The sequence below is a fragment of the Peromyscus leucopus genome, chromosome 10 (assembly GCF_004664715.2).
Source record: "Peromyscus leucopus breed LL Stock chromosome 10, UCI_PerLeu_2.1, whole genome shotgun sequence".
NCBI lineage: Eukaryota > Metazoa > Chordata > Mammalia > Rodentia > Cricetidae > Peromyscus > Peromyscus leucopus.
In genome coordinates, this window is record NC_051071.1 from 14,799,179 (window position 1) to 14,818,001 (window position 18,823).

Below are 18,823 nucleotides of genomic sequence, written 5' to 3' on the forward strand. Positions count from 1 at the left end.
CTACCACCCGGGTGCGGAGCCAGGTGAACAGACTGGTCCTCGCGGGAACACTGTGTACTGGGCCACGGATGTGGCTCTGGGCTGAATCTGCATGAATAATGGATTAAGTGGGCCCTGGAAATCCTGTCTGAATCCCGTGGGGCTTGATAACGCCGTGTGTTACCCTAGAAACTTTGAAAGAGGGCTGCCGTATTTCAAGGGAAGAGGGCCAGAAACGTGCTAGGGTGCTGCTCGTGATCCGTTCCGGGGTCCGAGTAAGTGGTGTCCGCCTGGCTGGGAAGGACTGTATGCATGTCTGGTTGTTTGGTTCACCCCTAGCTCGGCAACGCTTCCATCTATGATAAAGTGCATCGAAGAAAACAATGGCGTGGACAAGAGGATCAGCAGGTTCATCCTCCCCATCGGGGCCACCGTGAACATGGATGGAGCCGCCATCTTCCAGTGTGTCGCGGCGGTGTTCATCGCTCAGCTCAACAACGTCGACCTAAATGCGGGACAGATCTTCACCATCCTGTGAGCCTCTTGTTCTTCCCTACGACTCCAGGCCTGGCTTAAAGCTCTGGATTTTTTGTTTTTCGTTAGTTAGTTTGTTGTTTTCTGATTTCCTTTGGAAAAGGTTTCCCCATCATTCAGTGTCTCCTTTGGAAGACAGTGAGAATTTGTCACCGTCATCCCTCAGTGTCCTGGGGATGTATTAGTTTTCTTACTACTGGGACGGATTACCTGACAGGAAGCTGTGTGAGGGCAGAAAGCTGTATTTTGTCTTACGGTTTGAGAGGACACAGTCCGTTGTGGGAAAGGTATGGAAGCGTGAGGGTAAGACTGTTTGCTCACATCTGGGTGGATCAGGGTGCAGGGAGAGATGTGTGCCGGCATTCAGCTGCTATTCTCCTTTTCCTTTTTTATGCAGTTAGGGACTCCAGCCTGTGGATGGTGCTCCCCAACTTTAGGATGAGTCTTCCCAACCCAGTTAACCATTTCTGGAAATGTCCCCACAAACATACCCAGAAGTGTGTCTCACTAAGGCCCTAGGTGTTTCCCAATTCAAGCAAACTGACAATCCAGATCATCTGTCACAGGAGCATTGGTCACAGGACCTCCTTTTCCCTGCAGATGGTGGGTAGTTGCAGTAGTTAGTTTTTGCATTGCCATGAGCAAATATTTGTCAGAAATAACTTAGAAGGTGAAAGGTTTGTTGGGATCATGGTTTAGAGGGATTTTAGTCCATCATGGTAGAGAAAGATGATGTCTTGTTTCCATGGTGACAGACAGGAAGGATGTAGGTCAGGAAACGGGGCAGGTATAACCTTCAAGGGCCTTCCCTAGTGAACTACTTTGGATAGCCAAGCCCCATCTCCCAAAGACTCCACAGCCTTCAAAGTACAGCCACCAGCTGGGAAACAGGTGTTAAAACATGCACCTGTAGGGAACATTTCAGAGTCAAACCATATCAGTAGTGTCTTGTATATAATTTGCACATATTTTCCTCGTTACTTTAAATCGTTTCTAGATTACTTATATACTTAATATGACGTAAGTGCTGTGTGATTGTTATACTGTTTCGTTAAGAAAATGATCTACAGATGTTAAGTAGTGACAGTTTGTTTTCACTGTTTTTGATCTGTGGTTGGTTTAATTTGTGAACACAGAACCTGAAGATGTGAAGTCTGAGGGTACTTGGAGAATGCATCATCTCTCAAACTCCCAGAGCAGTGGTTCTCAACCTGTGGGTCACAAATGACCCTTTCTGTAGCTAGTTTTCCTGTGCCCACCCGGTCTGCAGTCACTCAGACCCAAGTAAACACACAGAGGCTTATATTAATTAAAACTGCTAGGCCATTGGTTCAGGCCTACCACTGACTAGCTCTTACACTTACTCAGCCCATTTCTGTTAATCTGTATGTCACCACATGTTCTGTGGGTTTACCTGTGTGCCATTACATGCTGCTTCCTGGATGGCAGGCTGGCGTCTCCTCACTCAGCCTTCCTCTTCCCAGAATTCTCCTTGTCTGCTTATCCCACCTATACTTTCTGCCTGGCTACTGGCCAATCAGCATTTTATTAAACCAGTGTACAAAAGCATCATCCCACAGCACAGTGTACAAAAGCATCATCCCACAGCACAGTGTACAAAAGCATTATCCCACAGCACCTTTCACAGGAGTCACTGATCCAATATTCTGCATATCAGATATCATACATTATGATTCATGGCAGTAGCATAATTACAGTTATGAAGTAGTAACAAAAATAATTTTATGGTTGGGGGTCACCACAACACGAGGAACTGCATTAAAGGACTGCAGCATTAGGAAGGTTGAGAACCACTGAGGTGTGTGGTTGTTTTTTACAAGTCCTGGCTGCAATGCTGTGTGATTCTCTGGTCCCCTCTCTGATCTGTGTTCATGGCTGACTTTGCTTTGCTGTACCCTAGAGTGACTGCCACGGCGTCCAGTGTTGGAGCAGCAGGTGTGCCCGCTGGAGGGGTCCTCACCATTGCCATTATCCTAGAGGCCATTGGATTGTCCACAGATTACCTCTCTCTGATCCTGGCTGTGGACTGGATCGTGTAAGTAGCTGATACCAAGGATCCTGGAATAAAGAAAGTCTATTGAGGCCCCTGGGAACTTAATGCTCCACTAGGCCTGGAGTATGCAGGGAAACTTAAAACCCTTGCTTTGGAAGGAGTCTATAGTTAAGCTGGCAAAACCAGATTTAGAACTATAAGAAGTCAACCGTTGCTGGGAGGTGGCGGCGGCGGCGGCGGCGGCGGCGGCGGCGGCGGGGCCGGCAGGGGCGGCGCACGCCTTTAATCCCAGTGCTTGGGAGGGAGAGGCAGATGGACAGGACAGGCTCCAAGGCTACACAGAGAAACCCTGTCGGAGAAGGAGGAGGAGGAGGAGGAAGAGGAGGAGGGAGGAGAGGAGGAGGGGAGAGGAGGAGGAGGAGGAGGAGGAGGAGGAGGAGAAGAAAGGAAGAAGAAGAAGAAGAAGAAGAAGAAGAAGAAGAAGAAGAAGAAGTCGTCAACAGTGTAACAGGCAAGAGCCTGTGAACATCCATGAATGGCCGGAGACGCGACCATCCAGAACTTGTAATACTCAGTAGGTGTGAGGGGCTGTGCAGGTGACGGCAGGGTGGAGTAATAAGTGACTGGAGCAGTGCTTGGCCCTGGCCTGCAAATACCCAAGGAATGCTTGCTGTGCAAGGAGAGCATGCAAACACCTTGTGCTTGGACTCAGGAGACCTTCGGTGAGCGTATGATCAGGCTGCTGTCCCTGGGGATCCTTAGAACACAAGAGTGTCTGGATATTGTTTGAGCCTTGGGATACCCTTTGCAGGTGTAAGTCTACTGTTCTGTAGGAAAGTTGACAGAGGCAGTGATCCTGAAAGAGAAGAGCCCATGGGTGAGCCAGGGAGGCTTTGAGCCCGGCCCTCCCACGCATCTGCTCTTGTAGAAGCCACGCCAGTCATGGTGAGGACTACACGAGTCCGCATATGTGCCGTGCACAGGGCGTGGGGCAGGCGGGACAGCTTTCTGTGAACATTAGTGAGGAGGACAGTCCTGCTGGGCTGCTCACAGCCGGGCTCAGAGGAGCTCACTTCAGGTGCCTGGCACTGCGGCGGGACTTGGAAACGGTAGTCTTTCCAACTTAAAATAGCTGTGTGGAATTCTGAGGGCTCTTCGTGGAAATGGGGTGAAGCGTCCCATAGAGACGCCTGTCTTCCAGACACCTCATCAGAGGAAGCTCCATCCCTGGGCTGGCCAGGACCAGAGCAATGGCAGGGATCATCTGTCTTGTCCTTCCGGCTGCCTCCTGTGCCTGGAGAATGTAACTCCGAGGTGCTCAGCTGAGAAGGGAAATCGCACCCTGCTGGATGCCCAGCAGGGGCCTTTGGGCGCCCAAGCCACTCAAGGTCGGGACTTCAGTCCTCCAGTGCCTTTGGGGAAGACCACCATTTTTCTGTCTTCAAAATGGCTACAGGACCTTTTCTGAGCGCCAGTGACTGGGGTAGATGTTGAGCTAACCTGTGCTAAGCAGGCTGTGGGAAAGCTGGTGCTATTTTTTTTTTTTTTTTCTGTGATATGCTTGTCCACAACTGGGGAATGTTCCTGCCGTTGGCTGAAGGATTGAAGTGGCATTGAAGTTCTAGTGTACCGCAGCACTGAGGGGAAGAAAAACTGAACACAAGGCCGTACCTGCTCTCTTCTCCCAAATGCTTGCAATGTTCTCAGAACTGTGTGGGATGCTGGCTGGAGGGGACTGGGTTGCATTGCTCAGATCCACTCCCAGAGCTGTGCAACATGCACAAGTGAGTTGTCCGCTACCTTCAACGTCTCCCATATTTTCTGCAGTGAGAGTCTCACCGCTTTCCAGGCGTAAATACTGCTCAGAGAAAAGCAGTTCGGAGCAGGTCTGTTAGTGCTGTGCCCGCCCTGTAATAGCACACCCGCGTCCAGCAGGGACAAGCATGCAGGCCCAGCGAGGCTGGGATTGGCTGGACCACTGTCATGGATGGAGGGGCCACAGCTCCCAGGAAGTTCAGCATGTCGGTTAGATTCGGTTGAACAGGGTGCAGAGTTTATGGTATACCGCTGAATAAAGAAGGCAAACTTAGCTGCCCTCAGTAGGAACAGTCTCTAAGAGAACAGTCTCCAGGCCGTGTGTGTGTGTGTGTGTGTGTGTGTGTGTGTGTGTGTGTGTGTGTGTGTTGCATATAGTATATGTTTTCTCTCTGTGTGTATGCCGTGTACTACAGTGTACGGTTTTTGCACACACTGTCAAAATCCTCACAAGAACCGGGGGGAGGCTTTGCCGTCCCTCCTGAGGCTTCATGTGGGGAAGGCAGGCTTTTTCACCCCCTTGGGTCTGACATGGAGTCCTTGACAAGGCGGTGCCCATGTCAGACAAAACACATTCACTCAGAAACTTCACTCACTCCCTACAAGTCAGCTACCCCTGTGGCCATCTGCCTGCTGCGACAGCGCCCTCCACTGACTGCTCTGGGTATAACATCAGTCCTTTTTCCTTCCCGTTGCTACCAGGGACCGGACTACCACGGTGGTGAATGTGGAAGGGGATGCCCTGGGCGCTGGAATCCTCAACCACCTGAACCAGAAGGCAGTGAAGAAGGGCGAGCAGGAGCTGCAGGAAGTGAAGGTGGAAGCTGTTCCCAATTGCAAGTCTGAGGAGGAGACGTCGCCTCTGGTGACCCACCAGAACCCAGCAGGCTCCGTGCCCGTTGCTCCAGAACTCGAATCCAAGGAGTCGGTTCTGTGATGGGGCTGGGCTTGGGCCGGCCTGCTAGTTACCAGCAACCCACCCTGGTAGCCTGCCCCATTATTTAGACGTGGGCGTGGCCCTCACAGACTTTTCATCTCCCAGGCGATGCTTTGGCCCAATCACCAATTTGAGGGCCAGATCCTCAGCACAGGCATTGGGCTCCCGGGCCAGGACTGATTACTGAGGACTAGAACACTCTGGCATTTGTCTTGATCCATGTCTCGGTGGAGCTGTAGATACACCTTGGCTCGATTTGGAAACCCCCTGGAGCTGCCAGGCCTGGGGAGGATTCCAGGTTCTTGGAGGCCTGGGGGTAAAGGTCAGGGGAATGCAGATGTGTTCTTCTATTGCCCCTGGCTAGCTCTGCATCTGGTGCTTTCTGGGCAAACCGGAGGGGTTTGTGATTGTCTGTCGCACTGTGTCACACACTGTCTCATCAGCAGTAGACGTTGAAGATGTTTCTGGAAGCAGACTGGCTGGAATCTGACGAGCCGGCCCTCAGGTTAGAGAGTTGTACTCCACCTGTGTGGTGGCTCCGGAGGGACCAGAGGTGCTGGCCAGTGTCAAGTTAGATATATTCCAAGTGGTGGTCAGCACAGCTGGGGTCTCAGCTTGAGGAAACCATTTCAGTGCTGAGGTCAGGGGAAAGACAATGGAGCACGCTAATCAGGACAAGACAGAACTGGTCCCGTTCTAGACCTCCTCTTCTGTCTCCTCCTGAGGCGTGGGCCTCTGCCAGCACATCCCTGTTTCCATTCTGACTTGGCCGCAGACCCTAAGACCTCTTTCTCTGGAGGGGTGGTGTGGTCACTGCATCGCCGACCCATGTTGGTTGGTCAGTGTATTACTACAGTTTGACTAGGTCCTCCCTAAAGCCCTGCAGAGCAGCAAAATCACATACTCCCCCAATAAACCCACGCACTAATCGAGGGGGAGCCCTGTGTCCAGGCCCCCGGCTTTGGTTTCCACAGTGTACGTAAGTCCTGTGGTAAGTCCTGGGTCTGATGTTACCTGCCTCTTACCTGCTTCGTTGGCATCTGGTAAGGCGAACGGGAAAGCTGTGGAAATGGCCATTTTGCCTCTCAGAAGTCACGTTCAAACATCTGTAAGCACCCAGTCTACCTGGGAGACAGCTTTCTCCATGGAGGCTGCCTGCTGGTGTGATCGGCTCTCCTGGACGGGCCCGTGTTCCCGTCAGACTCCAGAGCCTGCCTTCTGAAGAGTCCTGATAGCATTCCATGCAGCCTCTGCGCTGGTACCCACCTTCTACCACATTTCTGGGTGCCCGATTCCATTGCTGCTTCTTAACCCACAGTTCTGTCCACCCTGCTCGTAAGAGGAGCTTAAGCCCCGCGCAGCCTCGTTTTCCCTGGCCTGTGTATCACTGGGCCCCACGTACTTGGGACAGAGGCCATTTTAAAATGCGGCCTGTGCAGAGTGAGGGGATGGGGAAGGTCCATGAGGAACAGAGCCCAAAGTGAGAAGGCCCGGCCCTTTAAATCCATGGAGCCATTCCATCCTGCTGTGGGGCCAGGGGTGACCAGGGACTGATGGAGAGTGGCCAGACCTTGTTGCCAACACTGTTTTTTAATGGGGACTCAATCCCACTGTTTGATTACAAATGAGCATTTGGTGTTTTTTAAGTTTCAGTGAATCTTTTCCTCGAGTATTTACGTATACTTTATGTATGGGGTCTGTGTGTGTGTGTGTGTGTGTGTGTGTGTGTGTGTGTGTGTGTGTGTGGTGTGTGTTTCGTGGTTTTTAACTTCAAGCAAGTTTGCGTTTGAATAAGGGGAATTAAATTACAAATTACGTCTTTGACCTCCCGATATGCTAAAGGATTTTATTAAGTAGGGATGGAGCTGGACAGCGAACTGGCTAGAACTCGGGTCCCAACCTGAACCCACAGTAAGAGTGCTGCTGTGGTCTGGAGGAAGGTGCCTAGGCAGAACACGGGACCTTCCTTTTGGCTCCCAGAGAAGCTGATGGAGTTGGGCATCAAGGAAGATTCCACTGTAACTGTCTGAAATGTCTCCTTGCTATTTTTCTAACATGTTCCTCTCTTAATGTCTTGTGTATGTGTGACACTCGCCTTAAGACGTAGTGCAGCCGTCAAAAATGAGCACTATATTTTTACTGGCACCTGCCTGTCCTCGAGTCTTGTCTTATATTTGATGGCACTGTCTCTCTTCTAGGGGATGACCTGGGATGATCGAATACGGTTCTCCTTTCCCTGTTCAGCTAGCATGAGCCCCTGGGGTAAAGAGGATGCTAAGGCCTGGTAACTGGTGTGACTAGGTCCTCTGTGGCTGCTTGCCTGCAACTCGTGACCAGCAAACCATGTATCGGTTTCCCGCTCCACACGATTAGGGCTCTCTGGCAGAGATGTGTGAGTTTGCCACAGACCTCTAACATGAAGCGTTGTTGGAACAACCAGGTTGACAGGACTTCATTAGCACTCATGCTAAGTCAAGCATTGGAGTAAGAACAAGCCCCGGGCCATACACGTTACTGGGCAAGTCCCTATTAGTCAAGTTGCCCATGCTTGCTCTAGGGTCGCCGCCACACCCAGCTTAGTCTCTTATATAATCTTGTCTTCGTTTTTGGGAAAAAAAAAATCTGGTTTTTTTTTTTGAGATAGGGCATTACTATGTAGCCTAAGTTGGCCTTAAACTGGTGAGACTCTAGCCTAAAGCTTCACAGACACTGGGATTTCAGGCACGGAGCATCCTACATTGTCCTGTTTTCAGTGACGTCACATTCCTGCACAACAAGGAACTCTAGAATTCCGGAGAGGAGGATTCTGCAAGCCCACACTGGAAGCTGTGGTTTCCGAACCCTGGGGCTCCAGAGAAACAGATGCCTGTTCTGACCTGGGTATCACCAGCTCTCCATACAGCATGGAAGTTGGCTTTAATTCCAGGTCAACACAAAGGATGGAAGCGTTCGCCTAGATCAAAGGCCTGGTGGGAGGCGTGACTACAGTTTAGACCGCTTCCTGGAGCTTTGGGGTGCCCTGAGGTCTGATTAGTACCTGGTGACTCAGCTTTCCAAGGTAGCCAGAGCAGCCGTCCAGTGGCTCACGTCACCTCTGTCAGGGTGGTTGGGCAGAGGTCTGTTAGAACTCACCTGCCCAAGGGAAATGTCCGTTTTCACCGTGACCAGCCTAAAGCACACAGCCAGGAGGAGCGTACACTCTCCGTTCTTGACTGCTGTTAGCTTCTCTGCGATGCTGGGCACAGTCACCTCCCAGTGCCTCAGCCTCCTCACACTGAAACGTGGCCCGCAACTGCAGCAGCGACAGGTGATTGTGAAGAGCAGACGAGCTACAGGAGTGTTGATTCTTCAGGAAAGCCCACGGCACACACAAAGTGCCGTGTGCAAGCTGATCCTCACGTCACACAGTGGCTGCAAATGTTCCTCACCAGCCTGTGTCCCTTTGTAGCTGAGCCCATGTTTTGCAAATGTGTGTATGTGTGTGTTGTGTGGTGTGTGTGTGTGTGTGTGTGTGTGTGTAGCCATGTAGCCAAACATCTAGTTACCCAGATGGGGCACCTACAACAGACCAAAGAAATGATTCCACTCAAGTCTAGCTTGGGAAACAGTGAATTTAGTTAGGGTTACACACAGACTCTTGGGCAACTTATGGACAGCTACACCACTAACGAAAATAGAAATACCTCTCTTCCCCACAACTATGAACTGCCTGTAAATCTTGGGTTGGAGCACAACCTCGTGAGCCCTACCCCCACCTGTCTGTGATGGAGTTAATGGGCCCAGTCATGAGCAAGTTCTCTCCAGACACACACCGCCGCCGCCGCCGCTGACACAATAGCCGTGTCAGGCCTAGAAGACCGCGTTCTGCAGCCCTCCACCCCTTGTCCAGCTCACACCCTCTCCACTCCCTCTTCCCTGCCGTGCCCTGAGCCCTGGGATCCACAATCACTTGGTCTCAGGACTTTGATGACTTACGAGTCTTTGCATGCTACCCTTCATAAAAGAAGCTTCTCTGACTAGAGCTGACAGCAACACCTATCTACGGGCATACGCATATATTTAGAAGGCAATTTGACAGGTGCACCCAGTAAGCAAAACACCAGTAGCTCCCCAACTAGAGCATATGACCTCCCGGCCACAGGCTTTGGACCAGATGTGAACTCCCTTGTATGGAATGGGCCTTAAGTCCAGTCAGAAAACAGCTGGCTACATGCGTAACGACCACATCACTATGGAGCCATCTTACCTGGTAAACTGGTTGTAGATACAGCACACAGGATCCAGGGCTGAGCAGGATTGTTGACAGTTCTCTGGGCCTGCCTGGTGCCTGCAAGCCTGTGAAAGTTAGCTAGTCGGGAGGAGCTCGGCGCTCAGCCCCAGCCCTGTGCCTGCATGGAGCGCAGGGTGGTTCCAGCCCTGGGGTTTCACCTCGGCAAGCAACGGCGGTGGCAACAGCCTGTGTCGTCATCCCGGAGCTCCCTGACCGGCAGCGTTGGGATTCTCATCTGCTAACCTGAAGGTTCTAGGGGCTTCCCTTTCAGTGTGCGCGAGGCACTTCCGCTCAGACTTTTTAGCTGCAGTCTCAATGTTTGCGGGTGCCCGCTGGTGGAGGGCTTCTCCCATTCATGGGTGCTGTGTGTCATTTATCCAAATACAAAGTTCCCAAGGATTCCACAGGTGCCCTGGCCGACTAGATGAGCTGATTCCCTGCCCCTGCTCCTTTAGGTTCCATACACGCCTTTCAGATGCTTTTCTAAGAAAAAAAAAAAAAAAAAAAAAAAAAACCTCAGGTTAGCAGTCCATCATCTATGAAATCAAGCAAGTTTGCAAAGGGTATGCAGGGTTATGAAGTCCCACTGCCCTCTGTGCCAAACAAATGTCGCTTGGTCTCAGCAGCGACCAGCTGAGCAGATACTAAGAGAAAATGCCTGCAGGGCCTGCACAGCATGAGAAGGTTCCATCTTCTGTAGCAATTGTTTCTTCAGGAGGTCAATGCAGGGTACAGTGGTGTGGGTGGGGGGCACTCACTACCTTAGCACCCACAATCCACAGTCCTCCTCCGTGAGCTGTCCTAACTCCTCATCGTTATCAGGAGCCGGGCCTCTCCCAGCCTGTGGGAGCCAGGGCTGTCTCTTGTTGCTCTGAGTGGCTTAGGTGGTATGAGTGTGTGTGTGTGTGTGTGTGTGTGTGGTGTGTGTTATGTGTGGTGTGCGCTCTGTCTCCACAGGCTCCCCTGTTTTACTGTGTGTGTGTGTGTGTGTGTGTGTGTGTGTGGTGTGTGCTGTCTCCACAGGCTCCCCTGTTTTACTGTGTGAGTGTGTGTGTGTGTGTGTGTGTGTGTGTGTGTGTGTGTGGTGTTATGTGTGGTGTGTGCTCTGTCTCCACAGGCTCCCCAGGTTTGACTGTGTGAGTGTGTGTGTGTGTGTGTGTGTGTGTGTGTGTGTGCTGTGTGCTATGTCTCCACAGGCTCCCCTGTTTTACTGTGTGACTGTGTGTATGTGTGTGAGTGTGTGCGTGCTATATCTCCACAGGCTCCCCAGGTTTGACTGTCTGTGGGCCAAACTGTGAGTCTCTGCGGCCTCTCTATTGACCAGGCCTGGCCACAATTTCCATGTTCTCTTGGAGAGAAATGTACACAGCTTACTCTGGAGGGAATAACAGACAAGCTTAGGATTTTTTTTTTAACTTTTTGTTGATTCTTTGTGAACTTCACATCATGCACCCCCACCCCCCTCATCTCCCTGTCCCTCCACATCTACCCCCTGCCCTTGCAACCGCCCCCCACCAAAAGAAAACAAACAAAACCGAAGATCTCTCCATGGAAGCTTCGGTGTGCCACACAGTGTATACTTTTGTCCAATCAGCTTTACTTGCAAATGTTCATTGCCATGAGTCATGGGTCTGGTTCGAGGCCTCTGATACACCATCAGTGCCGGATCCTCACTGGCACCCTCTCGGATAGCCCGTTGATGCCCTGTGTCGTGGAGATCTACAGCTTTGGTTCTGCAGGACGCCCCTTTCATTTATTTGAAAACAAGATTGCTAACAGAAAACCTGCCCACACATTTCTGCTGTTGTGAGCTGCCTGTGAGCATCCTCTTCAGGTCCTTGGGGAACCCATTCTCCGTCGTTGCTCATTCCTTCCATTTACTGTACAGACATTTGTTGTATGTTTATCATGTCATAAGTCAAGCTTCGGGACTGGGCCATGGCGGAGGGAGCGGATCTTTTCCTGGAGGTTGAAGTCTCTCCAGGCAATTTTTGCCAGCGAATAGAGATTATGAAATGCCATGGCCAAACCCAATTCATTGAAGATTAGCCTGGTTTATGGTTTCACAACGGAAAGGAAGGCATGGGGACAGGAACAAGAAGCTGAGAGATCTCATCCCAGCCATACACAGGAAGCAGAGAGGGAAAGAGACAGAAACAGAGAGACAGAGAGAAACAGAGAGAGACAGAGACAGAGAGAGAACAGGAAGCTGAGAAATCTCATCCCAACCTTACACAGGAAGCAGAGACAGACAGAGAGAAACAGGGAGAGACAGAGACAGAGATAGAACAGGAAGCTGAGAGATTTCATCCCAACCTTACACAGGAAGCAGAGAGAGAGACAGAGACAGAGAGAGAACAGGAAGTGGAAAAAGGATATAAAAACCTCTAAGCCGCCCCTAGTGGTACACTTCCTCTAGCAAATCTCCACCTCCTAAAGGTTCCATAACCTCCCCTAAACAGTGCCGTCAATGGGGGCCAAGTGTTCAGATACAGGAGCCTGTGAGGGACATTTCTCATTCAAATTACCACTCATGGCAACAGTAAACATGACTAATACACAGTCAAACCAAACCATCAAGTTCTTTGGAAATAGGATCCAGCCCTAGTGTTTTTCAAGCCGTCAGGATTCCGATGTGTATCTAAGGCGGAAAACTACTGGATGAGCAGCCATGTGGGTAGGATGAGGAAGTCTGCGTTTGAGAAGCTCTCCACTGATTCTTGGGCATGCCACTGTTTGGGCTGCACAGACCCAGCAGCTTCAGTGCCCACAGGTCCTCCTGGTTCATGGTCTTTGCTAGAAAACTCCATTCCACATAATTCTCCAAAAGCTCCTAACTAGGGTAGCCAGGAATGGACTCATTTCTTGAGTTTTGGATCTGGCTGCCCCAAGGGTATCCCATGTGTGCAGGGAAACATGCTGACATGCTGGCATGCTGGGCAGATGCAGCTGCGATCTGGCGGGTGACCCACTCTATGTGAGCATGGCAGCAGGGAAGCGGGGCAGCGGGTGGATATTCGCAACCCAGAGGCTACATCCACGTGGAAATGGTTTATTATAACAGAGAGACAAAGAGAAGATAGGAAAGAAGATCGAGAGGGGGGGTGCACACCTCCTGGGAGTGGAGGGAGAGAAGAGAGAGGGGGCGGAGTTTTTTCTTAAGAAGAAGCTCCTTCAAGCCAGGCGGTCCGTGGTGGTGCACGCCTTTAATCCCAGCACTTGGGAGGCAGAGGCAGGCAGATCTCTGTGAGTTCGAGACCAGCCTGGACTACCAAGTGAGTTCCAGGAAAGGCGCAAAGCTACACAGGGAAACCCTGTCTCGAAAAAAAAAAAAAATAAAAAAAAAAAAAAAAAAAGAAGAAGAAGCTCCTTCATCAGGACGATGCAGGGTGGCCCCAAGGGGTGGGATCAGAATATTAACACAGGGAAACTAATTATAGCAAGAAAATAAGACTATCGTGCACTTCCGCCCTGTTGTTGTTATTGTTGTTGTTTTTCAAGGCAGGGTTTCTCTGTGTAGCTTTGGTGCCTGTCCTGGAACTCGCTCCATAGACCAGGCTGGCCTGGAACTCAGAGATCCACCTGCCTCTGCCTCCGAGTGCTGGGATTAAAGGTTTACACCACCACACCCAGCTTTCTACTCTGGTTTTTAATCAGAGGATAATTATAGGCTGGTTTTCACTTTTCATCTTGCTGACTGCCTATGATTCCATTAAGAATCAGAAGGTCCCCAGTCGGATGTTGTATAAAGTATCTGAATTCTTTCCAGAAAAACAGTCTTTGGCTAAGAAGCTGGCCTCTTGCTACAGATGATACTAACTAGAAAATCCTATGTGATGGCTTCACCGGAAAGCCTCAAAGAACACCTGTGAGGCGAAAAGAAAGAGCCATATTTACAGAGATTTAATAAAACAGAATAGGGAGACAGCTCCAACCAGCCCTTCTCAGCCTTGACGACCCATTAGTCACCCAGGCTCCACAGCTGCCAGCGCACACACACACCAAGACTCCAGTCCAATCAAGCCAGGCTTCGGGATGAGGGCTGGCAGTCATGAAAATGTTCTAGGTGATTCCAGTGTGCATCCAAGGTTGCAAACCATGGGGCAGGCCGCTCTAGAGCTGCCTTGTAGCACATGCAGGGCCCTCTCCCACAGTCTGGTGGGTGCTGCTCACATGCAGACGCTCCTACCAGCTTCAGCATCCCCATAGCAACCCCTCTAGAGGTGTGTTTCTGCCCCCTTTGTATGACAGTGCAGTAAGTATTGTTGTCTGAGAAGCTGACAGCGGTGTTCATGTGAGATGTTACAGTACAGAGCAAGTTTGGCATGATTTTTTCAATGCTATGCACCAGCCAGTACAGCAAGCCTCAGTGAGAGCTGATCAAGGCTCACTCATAGGTGATTTCGTGGTGAGTCATGCAACTTGGCATGTTTACTTCACCATAATCTTTGTGTTTCTGTGGTTATAGCTATAAAACAATAACCACAAACAAAACAGAAACAAACCCAAAACAACCATACAAATGATAGTTCCGTGGAGTGCCAAGTAAATGTGTCAGGCCAGTGTCAAGACGAAAGGCCCCAAAGAACCACCTTAGAAACTGCGGATAAGAACCAGCAGTCAGAAGGAATTCAGGAAGCTGATAAACATCTGGGCGAGGGGGCAGAGGTCACATCTGTGAGCTGGAACCAGAAGGCACTGCACCAGGAGACGCATCTCAACTCAAAGAGAGCTAAGGAAAATGAAAAGCCACACAGCGGCGTCCCGCCTAGTGCCATCCATCCCCCAGGCTCAGAATGGCGCATCTGCTGGGACCCAGAACGGGCCTGCACACAGCCTGCAGTATCAGCTGTCACTCTATCTGCAGGGCACATTCCCTTTTCCAGACAAGCCCTGAGCTCCCTTCAGCAGCATCTGCTACGTGACAGATGCAGATTTTCACAGACGAGCTGTGAATGTTTCAACCTCTGTCACAGTGCCGCTTCTATGGAGTCAACATCTTCAGTGAGTACATTTGTATTACAGCTCATCGGATAGCTTATTACATGTGACACACACACACACACACACACACACACACACACACACCCCTCAGATGAGTGAGGAGCAGAGAACTGAAAGTAATGACATTTGTCACAAAGAGCGTAAGTCGCATACATTTAACAAAACTTCAACACAGATAATTATCAGCAGTGCCTGACTCGGTTGATCTACAGTCTCAGCTACGCTGATGCTGGAAAAGCATTTCTTCACATCCGAGAATGTGCTCCCGCTGCTCTGACTGTTCCTGGAGTACGTGGCGGCTGAACACAGTACCCTGCAGAGTCTCCTAGGAGTGGAAAGCTATTTTAACTATTGCATATTCTCACTTGGATGCCATTTTCCAGGTTTCACTAATGTATGAGAGTGTGCTCTCTCTGCAAAGGAAGAAAACAGAACAGGTACGGAGTGGGGAGAGAAGACCTGGACCTCAGGTCAGTTTGTGTTGCTCCCCTAGGGCATCTCCTAGCACTCACCATTTGGACCCAGCAGCCCAACTCCACCTTCTCAGTGCCAGAACAGTGCCAGCGTGAGAGCCCTAGAAGGTGGCACTTCCGGCCAGCCGGCCTCCATCCTTGTCACCCTTGTCTGGCTGGGAGCACAGAACGTAGTAAAGAAGGGCCACTGGAAACTGAAGGGAAAGGTCCTCAGCGATGTGGGTTTGCCGCTGTTATCCCAGTGAGTGGGTGATCCACGCTTACAGAGTGCTCACTGTATGGATAGCACCATGGGCTACTTGTGGGTGGATGTTTGCCCTGTGCTTGGGCCCACTTTTGGAATTACCAGGAAGGCTGGGGTACCATGTCTGGCTTCCAAATTTATTTTCACATATTTCCAACTGACATTAGAGACTTCCATCTGAACACAGACTCCCATTGCCCAGGAAAACACCAACATGCCCCATTATGTTGCATGTTGGCCTGGTGCAAACAGTAAACCATTGGTCTGGGACGAGGAGGTTTGCTCAGTGATTAAAAGTGCTGCCCTCCAAGCACGAAACCCTGAGTTCAAATGCCCGGCACCCATGCAAAAAGCTTGGCATGGATCCTTCTTCTGTAACCCCAGCATTTGAGGGTAGAACGCTGAGAACTCAGTGGCTAGCCAGTCTAGCCAAATTAACAAGCTTAGGGGCTAGTGAGAGCCCAACTCAGGTCAGTGAGAAAGAGTGACAGAGAATGATGCTTGATGTTCTGTTTTAGTGCTTGTGTGAATACCTGCGCACACACACACACACACACACACACACACACACACACACACAGACAACATACATAGGCCAAATCATGAACATATGCATGGGGGCTCAAACACACACAGAAAGATAGTCTTAGATCCAAATTCACCTTTGTTATCTTTCAGAGAAATGGCATAGAACTTCTCCAAATACTAACAGCTGTTTTAATTGGAGGCCCTGAAGCTATTACTAGATCTAGAAGGCACCTGAGGTTAAGTGTCAAACACTCCTGCAGCAGTCTCCCTGTTACAGGGACCTAGAGACCACCCTTGCTGAGGCCCTGCTGAGGCCCAGGGGAAGTCAAAGCCGGCTGGCTGTGCCGTCATCCCTACGGGTCCTTCCTCTGAGATGTTTGGTCTTTGGTGTCAAGTGGCCAGATCTACTTTGTCAGCATCCTCAGAGTCCAGAGTCAAGTAACATTCCTTTAGAGCAGTGGTTCTCAGCCTTCCTACTGCTGCGACCCTTTCATACAGTTCCTCACGCTGTGGTGACCCCCACCACAAAAGCATTTTTGTTGCTGCTTCATAACTGTAATGCTGCTACTGCGATGAATCATAATGTAAGTCTCTGTGTTTTCTGATGGTCTTAGGGGACCCCCAAAGGGTTGCGACCCCCAGGTTGGAACCACTGTTTTATACATATGTTGAGATAAGTTATGATAGGCTGTGTAACACAGTGGCTTTCCAGCCTGGCCTGGAATGATCCATTCTATGGACAACTTTTGATGCCCAATCCTGTGCAAACACAGACGCAGGTAACTCTGCACCAATACCATCTGCCCAACACCACACACAGCACAGATGAGAAAATCCTATTCCTCAAAGTAAAAAGGTGCCACCCTATGAATTCATCAATGTACACTGGGACTGTCTGAGCATCTAGACTTATTAAAATCGTATTAGGAGAGAAGAGCCTGTGTTTTCCTCAGCCCAGGGGAAATTAGTATTATTTGGCAAATTACTGTGTATTAACCCAGTGTAGTATTTTTTAAACAAATATTTTAGTAGGAAACCAGTAAAACTAAGATTATGGGTTGTTTTAAAATTTGATACAATCCACCAAATCCCTTGTTTATTTGTTTGTGAGCATGTTCACGTGTGAGCATGTGGGGGGGGGGTGACCACAGATCTGGTCGTCTCTCCTCAGGCACTGTCCACCTTGTTTTGTAAGATAAGGTCTCTCCCTGGGGTTTGGAGCTCGATGATTAGGCTAAGCTGGCTGGCTGACAAGGACCAGATATCCACCTCCCAACACGGGGATTATACGTGAGCACCTCTACACCCTGCTATTCATGTGGGTGCCAGAATCCGAACTCAAGGATTTCACAGGCTGAACTATTACCCGCCCCTCAAATTCCTCGGCTTTGTTTTAGACAAACTATTTTATCTTTTTGTTGTTTAGATTTATTTATTTTTAGTGTGTGTGTGTCTTATGTCTGTATCTGTGTGAATGTACGCATATGTTGTGTCCTGGTGCCCACAGGGACCAGGAAGAGAGCATCAGATCCCCTTGGGCTGGGATCTGAGCTCCGGTCCTCAAGATAGAGCAGCATGCACTCTTCACCAGTGAGCCAGCCCTCAGCTGTGGACTCTGTATGTCAATCTTTGCTCTGATTGGTCAATAAATAAAACACTGATGGCCAGTGCAGGCAGAAGTATGGGACAAGAGAGAGGAGAATCTGAAGCAGAAGGCTGAGCAGAGACACTGCAGTCCGCCATGACCAGCAGCATGTGAAGATGCGGTAAGCACAGCACATGCAAGATAGATTATAGAAATGAAATTAAGCTATAAAACAGTTAGCAAGAAGCTGCACGGCATACAGTTGTATGCAATATAAGTCTCTGTGTTATTGGTTGGTCTGAGCGCTGTGACTGGTGACAAAGATTTGTCCTGACTGTGGGCAAGCAGGAAAACTCTAGCTACAAATGGCGCCCAATGTGTTGGCAAGAGTTTCTACCTAAAACCTGAGAAAACATTCTAAAATGGAGCTAAAAACAGCTTCCTAATTGTCTCTCAAATGAGCGGCAGCCTGCCGGTTTGAGTTTCTGGCGGTTCCTAGTGTGCGACCTTGATCTGCAGTATGGCGGAATGAGGCCTCTGCAAGTGGCACATTAAGCTGTATAGTGGATTTAGCCTTTGCTAGTACAAACAAAAAAAAAGAGGTTTCTGGGCTACACACTGCTTGGATAAAAGCACAGACCCACGATGGCTCCCAGAGCTGGCAGAAAAGTACAACCGCCATGTTGGGAAGCTGAAGTGGGAGGAGCCAGCAGCCACAGCACCGTTTCAGGCTTAGAAGCTGCAGTTTAAAGCAATAGGCTCAAGGAAATATAAAACTTAAGCCACATAAAGATGGCTACCACACAGAGAATCTGGATTATGTTCTCTTTGATATTCGTAACTGAAGAAAAACATTTGATTGCAAAAGCTGTTGAGTTATGCCAAAATGTATATTTTAAAGGTACCTTGACTTCAAAATTTGGCTATAAGGATATGTTGCTTTGGAAAAGAGGCTCTGCTTTTGTTTCTACAGAAAGCCAGAGGCTATGGATTTGTTCCAGATTAAGATACATCAGGTTTGACCAGCCAAGACCACCTGAAAGGTCTCCAATGACACCATGGCCCAGATGATCCAACATCCAGAATCGTTTCAAGGAAACTTGCTCAGATGATACAGTCTCACGGACTACTCCATGATCCTAAAATTTTCTTTGTGTCCCCATAAGATACAGCGCCCCCCTCCAGCAGGAAGTAGTAAGAGAAGCTACGCCCAAATTCCCAAATATACCAAGCTGGCTTTGGAGATGTATAAAAGTTAAAACCTTCCTTTTTAAAAAAGAAAAGGGGAAGTGCTGTGGGACGGTCTGTATGTCAAATCTGTTGCTCTGATTGTCAATAATAACACTGATGGCAGTGCCAGGAAAGTAGTGGACAAAGAGAGAGAATTCTGAAGCAGAAGCTGAGCAGAGAGACACTGCAGTCGCCGCATGACAGCAGCAT

General features: G+C 49.7%; 1 protein-coding gene across 1 annotated transcript in view; it reads left to right on the forward strand.

Annotated features, from left to right (window-relative positions):
* Slc1a4 (solute carrier family 1 member 4) overlaps positions 1 to 6,925 on the forward strand; it is a 32,379-nt gene extending 25,454 nt beyond the window's left edge. The window contains exons 6-8 of the mRNA XM_028884534.2: positions 319 to 513; positions 2,435 to 2,569; positions 5,045 to 6,925. Coding sequence (XP_028740367.1) covers positions 319 to 513; positions 2,435 to 2,569; positions 5,045 to 5,279 — 565 coding nt within the window. The 3' untranslated portion in view covers positions 5,280 to 6,925. The remainder of the gene's footprint in view (positions 1 to 318; positions 514 to 2,434; positions 2,570 to 5,044) is intronic.
* Positions 6,926 to 18,823: the final 11,898 nt, after the last annotated feature.